Here is an 18,581-nt window from a genome sequence, read left to right on the forward strand (position 1 = left end):
ATGAAGGAGCAGCACTCAAATTTTCTCTAGTCTCACCACATTGCTGAACTCTTTCATTGCCTGGTAGTATTCTAATAAATCATCTGTGTTCTTGTTAAGGTATGGACAAGCTTCTATGGTGCCATGAATTGAGCACACTACACCAGCTTGGTCCCAATCTGTGTTTTATAAAATTTTAGCCAGTCTTAATATTTCAGACAGAAATACAGAAGGGTATTTAGAGTGCCATCTAGACTCAAAATGTTGGCTCTATTCTCTCCCCACAGATGCTGTCAAAACTATTGAGATTTTCCTTTTCTGTTTTTTGTTTCAGATTCCAACATCTGCAGTATTTTACTTTTATCTTAATATTTCAGATCTTTGTTTGTATATATTTTGGATAGCATCAAAATATATATTGATGGATCTGTCATTTAAATGCAGATACTTTCATCTGGTCTGTACATAGACCTAGTTCTTGAGTATAGCTGCTTTGTTACATTGTTATGAGTTGTAATGCTGGTGACATTTTTAACCCCTTCTAAAATGAAACAATGCTAAATAATGTAAATACATTTGATCTAACTAACAAACTGCAGCATTTTCAACTCTCAGACGTAACATGTAGTTAAACCTAAACATAATGCTAAATTTGAATATATAATACTTAGATTGATGGCACTGCTAATATAAATAGTTTATTAACTGAAGATGATTTTACTAGAATAGTACCGAGGAAGAGTTCACTTATGCGGAGAGACTAGAGAAATTGGCATTGTTCTTAGAGCAGAGAAGAATAGGGGGAGATTGTCAAGCCTCTGATATTTTACGCAAAGTTTTATCTTTTAGAACTGCTGTTTTCTCGGAACTAACTCTTTTAGTCTTCCCGTTTCCCATCGTACTGTGGTACCTCCTGTCAGAATTCTGTGAGAAGCAGAGGTAGTTTTAAGTGATCTATGTTTGTATTGTTGGATATTAAAAATAAGGTATAGATCTAGGTGAGGTTAATTTAATGTTTCCGTATAAAAAAGATTAAACAAAGAATTTGCACATATGGAAGAATCATAGAATCCGTTCAATGCAGAAGGAGGCCATTAAGCCCATCAAGTCTGCACCAACATCAATCCCATCCAGACCATATCCCACTTAATTACCCTGCTGATCCCTCTAACATCCCAGGACATTAGGGGTTAAATTAGCATGTCCAATCAACCTAAGCTGCATGTTTTTGGACTGTGGGAAGAAACCAGAGCACCTGGAGGAAACCCACGCAAATATAGGGAGAATGTGCAAACTCCACACAGACAGTGACCCGAATCGGGAATTGAACTCGGGCCCCTGGAGCTGTGAGGCAGCAGTGCTAACTACTGTGCCACCTTGCTGCCCATGGTGAAACCAACTAAAACCAGCTTTTGGTTTCATTTCAAATTCTGTCCCTATTGTCCTTAGTGAGTTTACGATGTGAACAATAAACAAAAATTTGGAGAAAGGGATCAGCTGTGGCTTAGCAACCAGGGGCATCTTCAGGAAGAAAAGTCCTGCCCAAAGTCTAACGGCCTCGCTTGTTCCAAAACTGCAAAATCCACCCGAGGTCAATGGACCTTCCCATTTTCTGACGCTCGCCAGCTCCGATTCCCATAGGGGGAAAGGGGGCCAGTAAAATTCCAGCTACTGTGTTTTTAGGTTAGCAGAAGGAGTTTAACAGCTAGAGAGAGAACAACTCTCTCAGCTTTGCCAGAATACACAGAACAGTACAGCACAGTATAGGCCCTTCGGCCCTTGATGTTGTGCCGAACTTTGTCCAAAACCAAGATTAAGCTATCCCACTCCCTATCATTCTGATGTCTCACTTCATCAAGCCTTCCCAATATCCTCCTATCTGCTGAGTATTTTTTGCCCTCTCGAAATGCCTTACCACTCACTTTTCTGGATTGAATTCCATTTGCCATATGCCTGCCCATTCAACTAGGGAGAAACAGCTATCCCCTTCATAGCCAGTCTATAAGCAGTAATGGGCAAGAACGCATGTCCCAGTAACTAAAGGAGTGTAAGTTCTGGAAACCATGGAATGAAAGGAGAAATTGCAAGAAATTGAAGTTAAAGAAAAGAGAAAGTGGAATTGGAATATGGTATTGCTTGTTGAAGTTAAGGAAGAACTGAAAAATACAGACCTAGTAAAGTTGGCTAGTGAGAAGTCAGTGACCTGAAGTAGTTGTAATGTTGGTGATATCCTCCTACAGCATGTGAAGCAATTGTGAAACAGTTGGTGACTAGATCCCTGAGATATTCACCCAAACTGCTGACTTCATCCATGCCTGGGATTCTCTGATGCTGTTGTAGTGAATGGAGTTTTGGCTCAGCACCAAATTCTTCATTCTCGTTGGCAGCAGTGTGGGGGTTAAACAAAATCAGAGAACCCCGTCCCTCGTGTGAAAAACATGAATGCATGTGGCTATTCAAAATAAAGGAATATTAAAAAGGGAGTTGGAAACCCTGGAAGTAGATCCTTGCTGGAAACTGTTGCAGAAAGCATTGTTAGAACATGGAACATAGAACATTACAGCGCGGAACAGGCCCTTCGGCCCACAATGTTGCGCCGACCAGTCTTATTTTTAAAAAAAACATTGACCCACTAATCTAAACCAATCCCTTTTCGTCCATAAACCTATCCACCAATCTCTTAAACGCCCCCAAACTAGGCGCATTTACAACTGCAGCAGGCAGGGCATTCCAGTCCCTCACCACCCTCTGGGTAAAGAACCTGCCCCTGACATCCGTCCTATAACTACCCCCCCTTAATTTAAAGCCATGCCCCCTCGTGCTAGATTTCTCCATCCGAGGAAACAGGCTATCACCATCCACCCTATCTAAACCTCTAATCATCTTATATGTTTCTATAAGATCCCCTCTTAGCCGCCTTCTTTCCAGTGAAAACAACCCCAAATCCCTCAGTCTCTCCTCATAGGACCTCCCCTGCATACCAGGCAACATCCTGGTAAACCTCCTCTGCACCCTCTCCAAAGCCTCCACATCCTTCCTGTAATGTGGGGACCAGAACTGCACACAGTACTCCAAGTGCGGCCGCACCAGAGTTGTGTACAGTTGCAACATGACGCTGCGACTCCTAAATTCAATCCCCCTACCAATAAACGCCAAGACACCGTACGCCTTCTTAACAACCTTATCTACTTGATTCCCAACTTTCAGGGATCTATGTACACATACACCTAGATCCCTCTGCTCCTCCACTCTATTCAAAGTCCTCCCGTTAGCCCTATACTCAACACATCTGTTATTCCTACCGAAATGGATTACCTCACACTTCTCCGCATTAAACTCCATCCGCCACCTCGCGGCCCAGCTCTGCAACCTGTCCAAGTCACCCTGCAAACTTCGACACCCTTCCTCACAATCAACCACACCTCCGACTTTGGTGTCATCAGCAAACTTACTAATCCACCCAACTATACCCTCATCCAGATCATTAATAAAGATTACGAACAGCAGTGGCCCCAAAATAGATCCCTGAGGCACACCACTCGTAACCGAACTCCATGATGAATAATTACCATCAACCACCACCCTCTGTCTCCTATCTGCTAACCAATTCCTGATCCAAGTACCTAAATTACCACCAATCCCATACATCTGCATTTTCTGCAGAAGCATACCATGGTGAACCTTATCAAACGCCTTACTAAAATCCATATATACCACATCTACTGCCTTACCCCTATCCACCTCTTTGGTCACCTTCTCAAAGAACTCAATAAGGTTAGTAAGGCACGACCTTCCCGCTACAAAACCATGCTGACTATCTCTAATCAATTCATTGTTTGTAAGAAGATTTTAAAGCATGTCTTTTGAGAGTGGAATTTGGGAACTCTTGTTTGGCAATTATCTGGGGGGAATTTGAGGGGAAATCCAGAGAAGTTTGGTTAGGTGATAGCTACCATTCGATTTCAGAGTAAGGTGTTGTCTGATCACAGTTAGCCTGTTGTGTTACAGGGACTGTGTTTACTGAGTACATCATAGTATATGATATGTTTTGTAACCTGTGTTGTCCTTAAAATCTGTATACATTTGTGAAGATAAGTGGGAGTGAAGGAGTATTGTATTATAGTCAAACTTTTCATGTTTAGTAACTGTTTTATTTGTTGTTAAAAGCTAATTGGCAGTCCCATGACTCTGCTCATCTGCATCTTCTAAAAAAGAAGTAAAAGTTATGATCTCTTGAGCTAGGGTTCCATTCTGAGATCTTCCCATCCAGTAGTAACATCAACTGGGATCATAACAGTTACTAGTCAACCCCAATTACTTTAAATTTATTCCTGTTACAAAATGTTGAGGTAATTCATTTTGAATTTGCTTATGATTAAACTTGTAAAATATTCCTATATTTGTGAGTGATCCGGTTCAATATGAGATGATGGCTCAGGAGAGGAAGTGAATCGATGATGAATTATGGAGTGTGTAACAGACATCAAAGATGTCTGGCTTCAGTCTTTCCAACATTTGGCAGGAGGAGATTCTGGCTTGTCCAGGATTGGATATTTGCCATATGGTCTGACAGCATAGAAGCAATGGAAGAGTGATGGTGGAGCGGTAGAAGTGGGTAGCTTTGGTGTATATGTGGGACAGGACCCACTGTCTGAAAGATGTCAACAGTGTGGATTAGAAATGTAGGGTGACGTGGCAGCTTTCCTTCCCTGAAGAATTAGACTTTTGCAAAATACATGACAGTTTTCATATTCATTTTTTCTGATGTTATTCCAATCAACAGCATTATTGATTTGTGCAGCTGTTGGTTCTGTGGCGAAGTTTGAACTCCCTATCACTGTGTTCTGAGTACTATACTATCAGTGCTACTTTATTAGGTTCATTTTCATGAAGTTGGTGTTGTATTTGACTTCAAGCTGAGCTTTAGACCACTTGTCCTGTCCATTACAAAGCCTGCCTCTGTGACACATCAGCTACCTCTGCTCCTACCTCAACCTATCTGCAACTGGATGCCTCAACTATGCCAGTATCATTCCCAGACTCAACTACTGCATTGTCTTCCTGCTCTTCATTGTCCAGCTTATTGCCATCCCCTGTACTTAGTGGTTTTCACCTTTCCAGCATTTCAAACTTAAAATTATAATCAATGTGTTTAATGCTTCATGTGTCCATTTACTTTTTTTTAACCTCCTGCAGTTTACAACCTGCTGAAAGTCTGCTTTTGTCTGACTCTGGCTACTTGTTCATCACTGACTTGCAGCATTGGTTGTTTCTGTTCCTGACATCTAGAGACTTTACTTTTGATTTTTTCTCCTTAAACCTCTCAGCTTACTTCTCTATTTAGACTCTCCTTAAAAGCTGTGCCTTTGAACAATTTGTTAGTTACCCTAATATCTCCTCCTTTGGCTTGACACCCATTTCTGTCTGATTATTCTTGTGTGAACTGTCTTTCCACATTAATGGTATTATGTAAAATGCAAGCTGTTGTTAAATGGTTGACTCTTAGTGCCTTCTGAAGTGAACTGGCAAGCCACAGCTTTTCTTTTAAAAATTAAAACATTTATCAGTTACTTTGACTGATTTTCTCTTTTCAGGCATTAGAGCTAAAATTAAAATAAGTCTGTGTTTATCGGTATAATAGTTTGAATCTGGTAAGGGAAATTGGTGAGAGACACAAATGTCACTATCATGAAAGAAATTGGCTACTGCAGTTGCATAATGTGGTAGCATCTTCAAAGTCTTTCTTGTAAAGTGTTTCAGTAGTGCTTGAATGTATGATCACTTAAATACAACAGGAATAGCTTGCATTTACATAAAAAAACTCATTTCCTCCTTCAACAATAACTTATCTTTATATATGACACCCCTTAAATTAGAAAACATCTCAAGCCGCCTCACAGTAATATTATCAAACAGAGTTTGACAGAAAATTCTTGTAAAAGTAATTTTTGGTATTTGTTGCAGGAGAATTGGGAAAATCCAGAGTGCAGGTGGTTTTTGTATCTGAGTCTGCTGTGTGAACATGTGCTGTCTTTTAAAGCGCGTGACTATAGTTACATTATGCCTCAGTATGCAATTTTATTCTTTCCAGACCCAAACTGTTGTACTTGCAAATTCTAATTTGGTTTAATTTTAGTTCTCAAACTAATGCCTAGGAAATGAGTGGGTCAAAATGTAAGTTTCAAATGATTTAATTCTTTTTAAAAGCTATTTGTGCTAAAGTGCACTAAATATCATGTATCATTTGTAAGCATCCTATTTGTCCCATAATGCCCTCTGCATGTCAAAGAACAAAATCAGCCCGGGAAACAGGCCCTTCGGCCCAACGAGCCCACGCCGCCATCTCAACACCACCAGTCCACCTCTCTACCCACGACCCCTGTCTAATGTTTTATGATGTGGGTATGCCGGCGTTGGACTAATGTTTTATGGCCATCCAGATTGAGGGTCCCAACTTGTGGCCTTTTTGCAGCATGCTAATTTGGGCCATTTTCACTGTTGGGGCTCTCTGGTTACTTGACAGATGTATTCTTTCTTTTATTAAGTTATCTGTTTTGCTTTTATATTTGTACTCTCAAGAATAAACTTGCATGTTTAAGTACCAGGATAGTTCACATAAACTAAAAGGGAGTATTGCCGCATATGTTTGCATTTAAGAAATATGCAAAAACAAGGTGGAATGTGAAAGAGAGCCAGAACATCTTCATTAACAGTGGGTCGGCAGACTGGTGTTAAGAGTAGCTACCTGTAGGAAGCTTTTGAACATTAGTAAAAAAATCTTTTCATTCACTATAGATGGCATTAGCTGTTTCCTATTTTCAGTAAGATGGAGCGGTGATTTCCTGAGAGTTCCACATAATCTGGCTACATCAGAATTCAGTTGAAAATAGAACTTCTGTTTTTGAAGCTGTTTTACACTTTCTTTCAAATGCTACATTATATTTAGGCTCCTGCTGAGAATTGAGGTTGAAAATTTTATTTTCCTAGGATAAATATTAAAATTTGAATCAGTGCAAAAGTGGGACCGTAAAAATTAAATTCTCAGCAGTACCTCTTTTCATTTCTACTGGAATGCTGTTGGCCACTATTTTAACTGCTCTCTGCAATCTGTTGGTTGAGGGATACCAGGTAAACAGATGGGAGGGTCATATATTGATGCAAACAGATCACTAATTGGGTTTTAACCGAGGCCTGAGTGGGGAACGTGCAATGACTTTGATGCCACGTGAAGGTGGGGCCAAAGCTTGCAGGAAAAGATGGAAGCCCTAACATATAAGGAAAACTTTTCCTTTGTGAAAGAAAGCTGTCGGGGGCAGGAATGGGCCCATAAGAGGAAAATCACAGCCTCCTGTGCCCCAGATTCTTCGTGCCCTCTAACTCCAGCACAATTCTCTCAAAGTCCCTACCACTCGGCTGCTAACACGCATTCCTTTGCCAACTAGTCATTTCCAGCCACCCAAATGCTTTGGGACAAGTAACTGACTCTGGTATGAAAGTGAGGTTTCGGAGTTAAAATTTCCCTGGGCCTAAAATCAAGGCCCGATGTAAGTACGTTTTTGCACTTGCTGTACTCTCCAAATGTTGCTGGGAATTAAAAAATTTTTGTGCTCACTTTCGGTTTGTTGGTGCCTGAAGCCTGAACCATATTGTTTGGAATATGAATACTTCTCTTTAAAATTTGCCTGCAAATATGGAAGTAAAAATTCTTTTTTAAAATTCTTTTGCAGGAATTACTATTACCACTCTTTTTAGTCTTCGCCCTGGTTTGTTTAAGTGTTCTTGTACCTCCACAATTGTACTTGAAGACGCTCACCAGTGAGCCAGAGGAGTTGGATGATTTTGTCCCACCTGACTACAGACTCGGATACACACCAGTGAACAATCAGACCAAGGAAATCATGGAGGAAGTAGGGAGACTACTTGGTGAGCATTAAATATACCCAGATAAGAGGCATATTGTGCTACATATTATTAAACACATAGAGGCAAAATTATGTCAGATGAGTCATATTCACCGGTGAGAAACCATACCAAAACTACCATTGTAGAACGAGAACCTACAGTTACCCCACGTACAAAAGTGTTTAATGAGAGCTAGTTTTATCTTTGGTATTTTGATAGGTTTAGTCGTATTGATCTCTGCTGCAGAGACACAGCAATGGTTTCAGGTCTCTTGAGATGGGCCTTATTATTATAGCACTGTTTTTAGATTGGACTGCAGGCATGGCTGGAATTTTCCAGCTCCCACAGCAGGCCTAGCAAGCCATTGAAATCTTTGCTCACATTGACGGGATTGAAAAATCCTGTTGGTTTGAAAGGCTGGAAAATTCTGGTCACTGTATTTTTGACAACCAAACTGCATAGCATGTATTGAAATAAGGATCACTTAGAATTTATATCTATTGGAGCATTTTTGTATTTGTGGTGTGCAGACAACACAAAGATATTGGATACTTGTGGATATAAAAACCACCTCATCAAACATACATAGAAATATGCGTCGAAAATAGAAGCAGGTATAGGCCATTCGGCCCTTGGAACCTTCTCCACCATTCATTTTGATCACCGCTGATCATCACATTCAATACCCTGATCCCATCTTCCCCTTGTATAGCACTTGGGGCTAAAGGGATCCAGCGGTATCTAATTCCTTCTTGAAATCACACAATGCTTTGGCCTCAACTACTTTCTCTGATAGTGAATTCCACAGATTCACTACTCACTGGGTGAAGAAATTTCTCCTCGCCTCAGCCCTAAAACGTTTACCCTTCACCTGAAACTATGACCCCTAGTTCTGGATTCCTCCACCACTGGGAACATTCTTTCTGAATCTATCCTACCTAATCCTGTTAGAATTTTATATGTTTCTATGAGATTCCCCCCTCACTTTTCTAAACTCCTATGAATACAATATATTTAATTCATATAATTAATTAATTTTTTGGCTTTGAATTAAAAGTATTTATTTCTAAGGTGGGATGTCTGAATCTCTTAATAGAATTCGGGCAAGTAAATGAGAAGAGAACCTGTAGACTTCTGAGCTCCTTGAGTTTAGGTTTAATATTAAATACTGCAATTCATGCTGTGATATTGAAAGATGTGCCAGTGTAATAATGTTGCTCAGATTGAGTTTATTATTTGAATATTAAGTAAATATCTTAAAATTCTTGAGTATTTTAAATCTGCATTTTAAATGCATTAAACCATTGTGCTCTCTTTTCCCTCCTGTTTTGATGTTTGCATTATTTTAATTTCTATGTTTCCCCTTAAATATATTCTATACTTCAGCTTATATTTTATTTTGCAATAATTAAAGATGCTTTCGGTATCTCACTACATTCTGGAATGCGTAAGTGTGATTATCTGAAAAATGGCTCCAAAGGCTGCCTTTCAGTCAGTTGATTACTGGAACATTGAAATTTGACCTGTTTATGTCATTAGAGCAAATGACTAAACCTAATATTTTTGGTGGCCAATTTTGAGTGCCACAAGATGGATTGCTTCGTCTGTTGCTGATAACGGCATTGTCAAAGCAAGTTATGTTATCAGAATTACTGTAAGGATTAACAAATGGGAAAATTGGCTCCCTAATGTATCCAAAGTACAATTTACAACTTAATTCCTAAAGTGGCTCACTTGATCTTTATTTTAGCATTTGTTAAAGTGGACATGCCTAGCTTGTGTTTAAACTATGCTATTACTATCAAGTTGGTTTCTTGAAAATGGCAGCAAAACCCATGTATTGTTGCCTTGGCTTAACATACTGAGAGCCATGAGACTGTAGTGGTTTAAAAGAAAGAAAACCCACTGGTCAAGAAGAGTTATTCCATGTAGCTTTGTTGTTGGATGATTCTTTAATGAGAAAGCCACATTGAAAAGTGTTGCAGAACTGAGTGTTTACTGTTTAATCATCATGATCTTAAAGAGAGATTTTAAAAAACTTCTCATTACAGAAATGGTACTGCAGGGCTTCAGCGATGAACAAGCAATGGAACAAGCTTGCTGTTCACATGCCTCTAAACCATTAGTGGGAGTTTCATTCATCAATTCTTTGTCATATCAACTTCGCTATCCCTACAATAAAGTTCCACGTACCACCGAAAAGATTGACTTCATTGATGAGAAAGGTAACAGGGCTTCAAGTTTTGTGAAACTGAAATCACAGACTTCTAGGTTTGGGTGTTTTCACATTAATTTAAATTTATTTATTAGTTCAATTATCTATAAGTAATAGGTATTTTGATGTTCCTTCTGTCTCTCTACCTTTCTTCCTGTAAGATCGTCCGCTTTGGCAGGAAAAACAGAATGGCAGAGTACTGTTTAAATGGTGATAGATTGTCCGTGTACACCAGTCACTGAAAGCAAGTGTGCAGGTACAGCAAGCATTTACAAAGGCAAATGTATGTTGATCTTCGTTGTAAAGGATTTGAGTGCTGGAGCAAGGATGTCACACTGCAACTGTACAGGGTTTTAGGAGGCCAAACATGGTCTAATGTGTGCAGTTTTGGTCTCCTTATCTCAGAGAGGATATAATCCCTCATGGAGGGATTGCAGCGAAGGTTCACCAGAGTGATTCATGAGATGGCAGTGTTAGCGCGAGTGGGCGAAACGACCACTACGGACTCAGGGTGAAGTTCACTAACGGCACAGCTTTATTTTCTTTACGTCGACGGAGAAGCACAGTCAGGACATACAATCGGACTGTCCCGAAAGTGCTCTAAAGACTCCCCCGCAAGGGGCTACAGTTATACCTGAACTTTGCATTTCAAACGCTAATCCTTTATTTACAGTATTTGACTTAGCCAACCTGTTTCGATGTTTTCGCGTGTTGGAGCAATTGTTTTAAGTGTGTGTTAATTGTTTTTGTCTGGTTGGTTATCAATGGTCTAGAATCTCTGGGATTTGAACCATAGGTGTGTTATTGATCTTAAGAGTTTTGAGGGGCCAAGGACGCTTCCTTAACTGTGTTAATTTTAGGTGTCTCCATGGGTTGTTTGACTGGTTTAGAAGTGCTGATTTTGATGGGGTGGGGATGTGTTCTTTAATTTAGTTCCTGTAGGTGCCATCCTGTCCAATTTCCCTTATGTGCTAGCCCTCATTTGCATTCTAAAAGCATGCTCTTGCCTACTGATCAGTGTCTGTTACTTTGTGATTTTAGTGGAGGGCTCTGAGGATAGCTTTAGTTTGCTTCCATTTTGTGTGCCCAATTTCATAAAATTTGTTGTCCGATAACAGATCCCCCCCCTGTTCGTCGGGAGCGGGCTTGTTCCGCCTCCCTCAGACCAATTTTAACAAATTTTATGTCCGGTGCTCCCTGCATTTGCACGCTGCGGTCGTACAGTTTAGGGGAGCCCCGGATTTGTCAAATTAGGTGTATGTGGGAGAAGTCTTCCCGATTTGTTAATTGTCCCATATTGCCAATCACTCTGATTAGTTCCCTCCTAGTTTTGGTTTTCTTGCACTGGCGGTATGTATAGCACATTATGACCCCCCAGGATATTGCCAGCATGAGTTGGATGGCAACCAGTATGTGCGAGATTATCCGGATCCAGGGGTGAATGTTTACACTTAGACCCCAGTCCTACACCCTCTGAACCCATGTCTGGCTCTGTAAGGCTGACTCTGTGTCATGCTCTAGGGTTTTGATATGTGATTGTAGCTGGTGGTATAATTGGACAGTGTCCCACTTTGAAACGGAGCTCTCTCAGTACTTCTGCTAAGTGTGGGATTGGAGCCTATTCTGGCTCTCGGTAATATTTGAGGTCGTCTCTCAATGAGTCCGTGGCAATAAGTGTCAGGGTCTGTCTACTTCGGATGTTGGTGATGTGGACCTGGCCAGTAGAGACCGGTCGGCGAGGGGTGAAGCAGAAGTTTGGGCTGGGGATCGGGCGTGTCAGCCCATTGTATATGAAGGATGTTCTTGTTGTGGCTACACAATACCTGCCTCGTCCTCCATATCCTGCCCGGGCAAAGTGTGGATCGGTGGGTGTAATTTCTAGGGTACAGCCCTGCATTTTGTTAAACCTGCATTCCGCTACCCCTCCTTGTCTCAGTGGGTGAGGGCAGATAGTTATCTCTCCCCTTTGTTTGCATCCCGAGAGGGAGGTACTGAACATCACGCCATGCCTTGAGATGGCCATAACTTCGGTTATATGGTAGCGGAGGGAGGTACTGCCTCTAACAACACCGATGTTTTCAATCTGGAAGATAGGGAATGGTCCCAAGTCTGGTGTAACTATTGGGATCAATAGGACCATCCCTCCTCCCGTACTCTTGCTAACCCCGCAGTCGGGGATCACTGGATATACCCGTGTCATTCCTTTCAAGGTTTGGCTATCCAGCACCCCATTCTGATCTGCGAGTGGTGCTGTCAATCCAATCGGGCACCTCCCCCCTGTGTACCTGGTCCAAATTATGCCTTAATTGACCTATCATCCACTGACCGTACGCATGGCACAGCTGTCCCTGTTGTACCTGGGCAGTGTTTCTATCTATAAGGTGGTTAATGGTATGGGCATGTGTTTCTAATATTGTGATTCCATCTAGTTGAGTATGGGCACCCTTCTCCCCCAAAAGAGCCTGCTTGTTGGGCTAGTGACCATTGCGGGATATCTTTCATCACTCCCTTCAACTGTTCAATCTTATTATGATGAGTCCCTGGATGTCAATTGAGTTAACCACGCTGGATCCGGTGTTTATCCCTGTGAGGATGTCATTGACTATGCCCCTTTTGCTTGTGTGTGTGTGTGTGTGTGTGTGTGTGTGTGTGTGTGTGTGTGTGTGTGTGTGTGTGTGTGTGTGTGTGTGTGTGTGTGTGTGTGTGTGTGTGTTGCTCCCATCGCATCGATAGCCCGCTTTATAGTTTCCTTGCCCAGCATTTGGTACATGTGTCGTTTCTGTTCTGAACAGTATCCCGGTACCTGGATCCCTGAGATATCGATCAGAACAGGCACGATTTCATGTTTCACATTGTCATATACAATTTCTCCCTTGTTCCACAACACCAGTCCTCCCTCTGGCCCCCCGCTTAGCAAGGGGCAGGGTAAGATTTCGGGCGTCGTGGTCATGGGGGCACGCGTTGTAGGAAGTGCAAAACATACATATGGTGAGACTACTGGAGCCTCAACTAGTCCATAGTACCCGCAAATATCAGTGTCCGGTTTCAAAATGTCTCTTTGTGGCTGGATCCGTGGGTCCTCGGGAAGGGCGCAGATCGTTCCAAAGGTGCAGCCAGAGTCACTCAGCAAGTCTGGCCGTTGGATACATGTTTGGGTCTTATCCAATGTGCAGGTGAAGCAGGCCACATCGAGACCTGGGTGGACGTGTAGCCATGCATTGGAATACATTCTGTTGTTCTCGGGGTATGGTGCTGCAGGCACACACAGCGCCTTGGACGTATTGAATATTATTCCATGGGATTGTTGATAGGTGGTGTATCCCTGGATGGCGAACCTTGACAAGAAGATCACGGATAGGGCCATCCTCAAAGTGGTTATCATCCTGGAGAGGGGTAGGAAGGGTACACAAAGCCTGGTGGCTGCCAGGTATTAGAATCTTAATATCAACTAATCTCTATAAACTAATCTACTTAGGCATGCCTCTACATCTATATACATATATACACATAGTAGAGCCATGGCTGATGTGTGGCTCTCCTCCGACCTAGAGATGAAGGTTGTTAATTCGATCTCTGCTGTGTGGATAGAGGCAGTTAGTTATGGGTCGATTTGTGGCCCGTTTATGTCAACGGACTACTCTTGTCTTTACAGTCAGTCTGTCCTGTTTCCTCTCTTTCTCTCTCTCTCTATCTCTCTTCTTCTTCTTCTCTCCTCCTCCTCCTCCACTCCCCCCCCCCCCCCCCCCCCCGGGGGGGGGGGGGGGGGGATGGTGGTATGCCTTCAGCTGTGACCAGTGTTTCCAGCAGCCTTTCCCTTTGATGTCAACACAGGCACATGTGTCGCTGGTGAGGATAATTTCATGGAGTCCTACCCATTTCGGTGCGAACCCTGTTTGATCGGGGGCAACTCGGATCAAAACCTTGTCCCCTACCTGGGGAAGTGTGGGGGTATGGCAAATGTCATGTTTCCTAATCTGGTCTTTTATAGCCTGTTGGTCTCTGGCTGCGTGGTGTAGCTCTCTGAGTTGATGGTCTAACAGTTGCACGTATCTTCTCATTTCATCCCGGAGGTTGGGGGGGGGGGCGGTGGTGTGGGGGCTGCTGTGTGTGCCACTGTTGTAATTTTCAAAATCTCTGATACTTTGGACCAGTTTGCTTACTCCAGTGTTTTACCCCAGTGCCCTTATTTGCAAGATTGACAAAGGACAAACACAAGTAACGGTTTGACAAGTTTATTCAATTGGGTGATGCGTGGAGTGGACAGATAAAGCTATTTACAAACTAGACTGTGATGTCCTGATTCTTCCTTAGTGAAGGGAACCTACGTGGGCAGGCTTTGACTGCCAGGTACCATCGCTGGTAGTGAGCGCCGGGTCAAACGGTTCTGGGAGTCCCGGTACCGGGGCGCCACAGGAGGTAAGATTTGCGGGGTGCCCCATCCTTTTCGTCAGCGCCTCCTGGGCCTTGGTTTTATTCCTGAAGCTCTGTAAATTGGGGCGGGAACTGTGGGTTCATGTGCTGGTTCTGGGGGTAGCGGGTGGGGGTTGTAGCTGCTTGTTGGGCCGGCCCTTCGAGAGGCATGGGTTGGGGTCCATCGTCAGGGAATTGCTGAGTTAGTCATGTAGGGTAGTCGGGTGGTACCCTACAGTTCCGGGCAAAATGGTTGGGTTGCCCGCAGGTGTAACACTGTACTTGTGGGGGTGCATATCTGGGGTTGGTTCTATCTTGTTCCCTGTACCTGGGGTTGGGAATATATCGGGGTTCTGCCCGGGGCTGCGGTTTTCTGTATCAATGATTGGCAGAGGTATATGGGGGTGGGTGCCCTCTGCGCCATACTCCATCTTTGTCCCTGGACGCCCCTGCCTGTTCCTACTGTGTCACCTCATCTGGACTTGCATTACCCTGCAGCTTATAAATATCCACTTCCTCCAAGGGTGCTGTTTTGGTAGCGGCTATGTGCAGGAGGACTTCCCCAGCTGCAGCCTTGGCTGTACTGTCTACTAGCTGGTTCCCCTTCTGTTCTGTCTTTACTCTCTGGTGGGCTTTTACCTTAATTACGGCTGCTTCTGAGGGCAGCCTGGCTGCAGCTACCAGGTCTTGAATTATATTTTCATTTTTTATGCAGCCCCCCCTGTGGTGATAAACCCGCGTCTTTTCCAGGCCATCCTGTAGTCATGGGTCACCCCTTTGAAGTTAAATCAAAATGTAAAGCATTGTGTACTCAAAAACAAACAGACCTTTAACAACTCTGCTCTTACCTCAATGCAACAACAATCACCTACATTCGACAAGCAGCCAGACCACACAAATACACTGAAATACAAAAACTATCCAAATTATCAGCTCAACCTTAAATTTTCTCTAATCAATCTTCTATCTTGCCAATTAATTTGGTAATATTTTCCTAATATGTTGAGAGACTAGTCTCTTTCTCTCAAAATTCTGTAACACACCCTGCAAACTTCCTCCTTTTAAAAAACAAAAGATCACTTGGGCGTGATTATATACAGTGCTAAGGTTCTTTAAAACATTCATTCCCTCCCAATCAACAACATCTCCTGGTAATTCCATGCCTCCCTTGCAACTACTAGTCACAGAATCCATCAAACCAGGGGAAAATTCTAAATTTACTGTGGGATCAGGTGCCTCCGGAAAAAGAAGTGGGGGGATCCCCAGTCAATGCCACAACCCAATCCATAAACACTATCTCCCTCAGACTCAACTGTCCCAAACTGATCACAGACACCATCCTTATCTGCATTGTCAACTTCAGATTTTATTTGATTAATCTCCTGCTGGAACTTAGGGTAATCAGAACTTGGATTCTTTTCACTAACTCAATATACTTTAAACTGACTCATAGACAATATATTTACCTCATTGTTTTGTTCCTACTTATCTACTTTCCCACAAAATTACTTATTTCCTTCTCTTAACTTCTCAACTAACTCGGTCATAATTTCTCTTTAATTTCATTTTCTCTGACTTCTCACTCTGTAATTCTTCTAAACTACTATTCACAATAACTTGACTCAGTTTCAATAAACATTTTCTTTCTCTCTGTTTCTCTACCAATGAGCTGTTCCAGACAACTGGCAATTGCAATCATTTTCCTAAGCTTGTAAGCCCTTTTACCCACTTCGTTTTGGGCACGAATCCAACAATTCTCTCCCTCAGATCCCAGGTCCAGTTTCGGGGCATCACCCCACCGTACCTATCTGAGCCACTTATGATTCAAATATCAACGGAGAACTTCCTCCCATTTGGCATGACAGGCCATAATTATTTCCTTTTAGGATTCGTCACTTGAGATACGTAAAGGATCAGAGTAGGGGTCCGGTTTTCACTAAATTCCCTCCCACAGATTTTACCAAAATTTCCTAGACTGTTCTAGTTCTAACTACCAGTTTGTCCACCTTGTGTTACAGGCACAGGGTTTATGGCCCAATTTACTGGTCAAATCTGTATTAGTCCTTCACTCACTTAAGACTGGCCGCCACGTGGGGAGCCTGCCCTCTTAATTCAGGCTCAGACGGGGTGTTGGAGAATACTAGGTTGAAGGTTCAACTTCGGAGCTGTGTATTGCTTCTTATCGAAGTACCGACTGGCTTATGAACTGGCCACATGGGGAAGTTGGTGTGGACACTGGGTCTTAAGATACCCTGGGCAACCAAAGCCTGAGCAATTTCCTCAGTGGCTTGAGGTGCATCGGGCTTTATGGGGTATTGTTTGTGGGGAGTGTGGACTGGCCCGCGTGTGTGTAGGGGAGGGATTCTTACGAGGCTGCAGTCTTGTTTTTCCTTGGGGACCCAGTATCCCTGAATCCCAGATATTTGTATATTATTTAAATTCTATACCTTTTAAGCCCAATCATGGCCATTGATTATACTCAAAAGGCTAAGAAATTCCAAGAATCTATTTCAATTTAATCCAATCCAATTTCCAAATTTTATTTAAGCTTTGTGTCAAATCCCCCTGTTGTAAAATCACAATTAGGGAAAGAACATTAAAACATTAATAAAACAACAAACAAAAACACTGATACAACCACTTTACCAAACACACACACACAGACACACATGAAAGCTTCCAACATGCATTCCACGTTACCTTCATTAGGTTTTTAGCTAGATTCTTATTTTGTCTGCTAGATAGCAGATGAGAGACCCTTCTGGTCCCCATTCAAAGGTGGTACTGTTGCTATCTATGTTAGTTTTCTTTACTAGGGCCAGTAGTGTACCAACCCTGGCTCTAATGCTTTCTAATACTTGTGTGTTTATCTGATTGGATTATGGTCTTGTGTTCCCACTGTTAGTACGTTTGTACCTTCAGTGACAACCCACAGAGCCCGATCTGCGTGTAGGGGGGAGATTGCCGCTCTGAGGCAGGTGAGCTCTGTACTGCCTCTCCGCAGGGGCCGCAGCATACGGAGAGACTACCGACTACAGTGACCGGGGCCACTAGCTCCGACCCAAAATCCTATCGCTAAATCGACTCTCAGAAGGCAGCCGTTTCCCTATCTCCCAGGGAGTCACCCGGACCTGGGTGCAGACTGGCGTGTAGTCGACCGCGGGTCGGAATCCCCCGATGTGTAGTCATTTTTTCACGCTACCAGAGGTCTCCTGCTTGTAGTGGTCGAGGCACTCACAGAGGCTCCAGACTTAGTAGCGCCCGGACATGTAGCAAATTCCTCGTGAATTTTGCCCCCAGTGGCCCAATCTTTTGCGCCTGCAGAGGTCCTCACCGACTTGCAGTGCCCGGACATGTACCGAACTCCGTGAGTCCGATCCCAGTGGCCCGAAACCTTGGACGTCCTCCTTAACCTTAAATCCCAGGGTGCTGTCCCTGAACCTTAAATCCCAGAGTAATATCCCTACTCTGTAACACCTGTTCTGTCGGGTGCCCCAGTGGGCAGTCAGTCTGTGGTCAGGCTGTTCGGGGGTCAGCGGAATGTAAAAATAACACAATGAATCACAGTTCGCGATCCCAGCCGCCCGCCCAAAAAGAAACTTAAACCCATGCTACCGCTGTGCAGCTGCTGAACGGACCCTGTTCACAAGTTCAGATTGCGGCAGCCATGAAACACCATTCTGACACTGGGACACTAATATTCCATGGGTTTGATGAAATGAGTAAAGATACTCACCCAGTGACAGGAGACGGCATTCCAGCGACGGTCACAATCCCGGACGAGCCCCCAGTCGTTAGCGTGAGAGGGTGAAACGACCACTGCAGACTCGGTGAAGTTCAATAACGGCACAGCTTTATTTTCTTTACGTCGACAGAGAAGCACAGTCAGGACATACAGTCGGACTGTCCCAAAAGTGCTCTAAAGACTCCCCCACAAGGGGCTACAGTTATACCTGAACTTTGCGTTTCAAATGCTAATCCTTTATTTACAGTATTTGACTTCAGCCATCCTGTTCGATGTTTTCGAGTGTTGGAGCAATTGTTTTAAGTGTGTTGTTAATTGTTTTTGTCTGGT

The 18,581-nt window shown here is 43.0% G+C and overlaps 1 protein-coding gene across 2 annotated transcripts in view; it reads left to right on the forward strand.

Annotated features, from left to right (window-relative positions):
• abca5 (ATP-binding cassette, sub-family A (ABC1), member 5) overlaps window positions 1-18,581 on the forward strand; it is a 124,361-nt gene that overhangs the window by 3,256 nt on the left and 102,524 nt on the right. For both annotated transcript variants that reach the window (XM_080208831.1, XM_080208832.1), the window contains exons 2-3: window positions 7,707-7,902; window positions 9,933-10,106. In XM_080208831.1, coding sequence (XP_080064957.1) covers window positions 7,707-7,902; window positions 9,933-10,106 — 370 coding nt within the window. The remainder of the gene's footprint in view (window positions 1-7,706; window positions 7,903-9,932; window positions 10,107-18,581) is intronic.

This window comes from Carcharhinus amblyrhynchos, chromosome 21 (genome assembly GCF_965287045.1).
Source record: "Carcharhinus amblyrhynchos chromosome 21, sCarAmb.v2.hapA, whole genome shotgun sequence".
Taxonomy (NCBI): domain Eukaryota; kingdom Metazoa; phylum Chordata; class Chondrichthyes; order Carcharhiniformes; family Carcharhinidae; genus Carcharhinus; species Carcharhinus amblyrhynchos.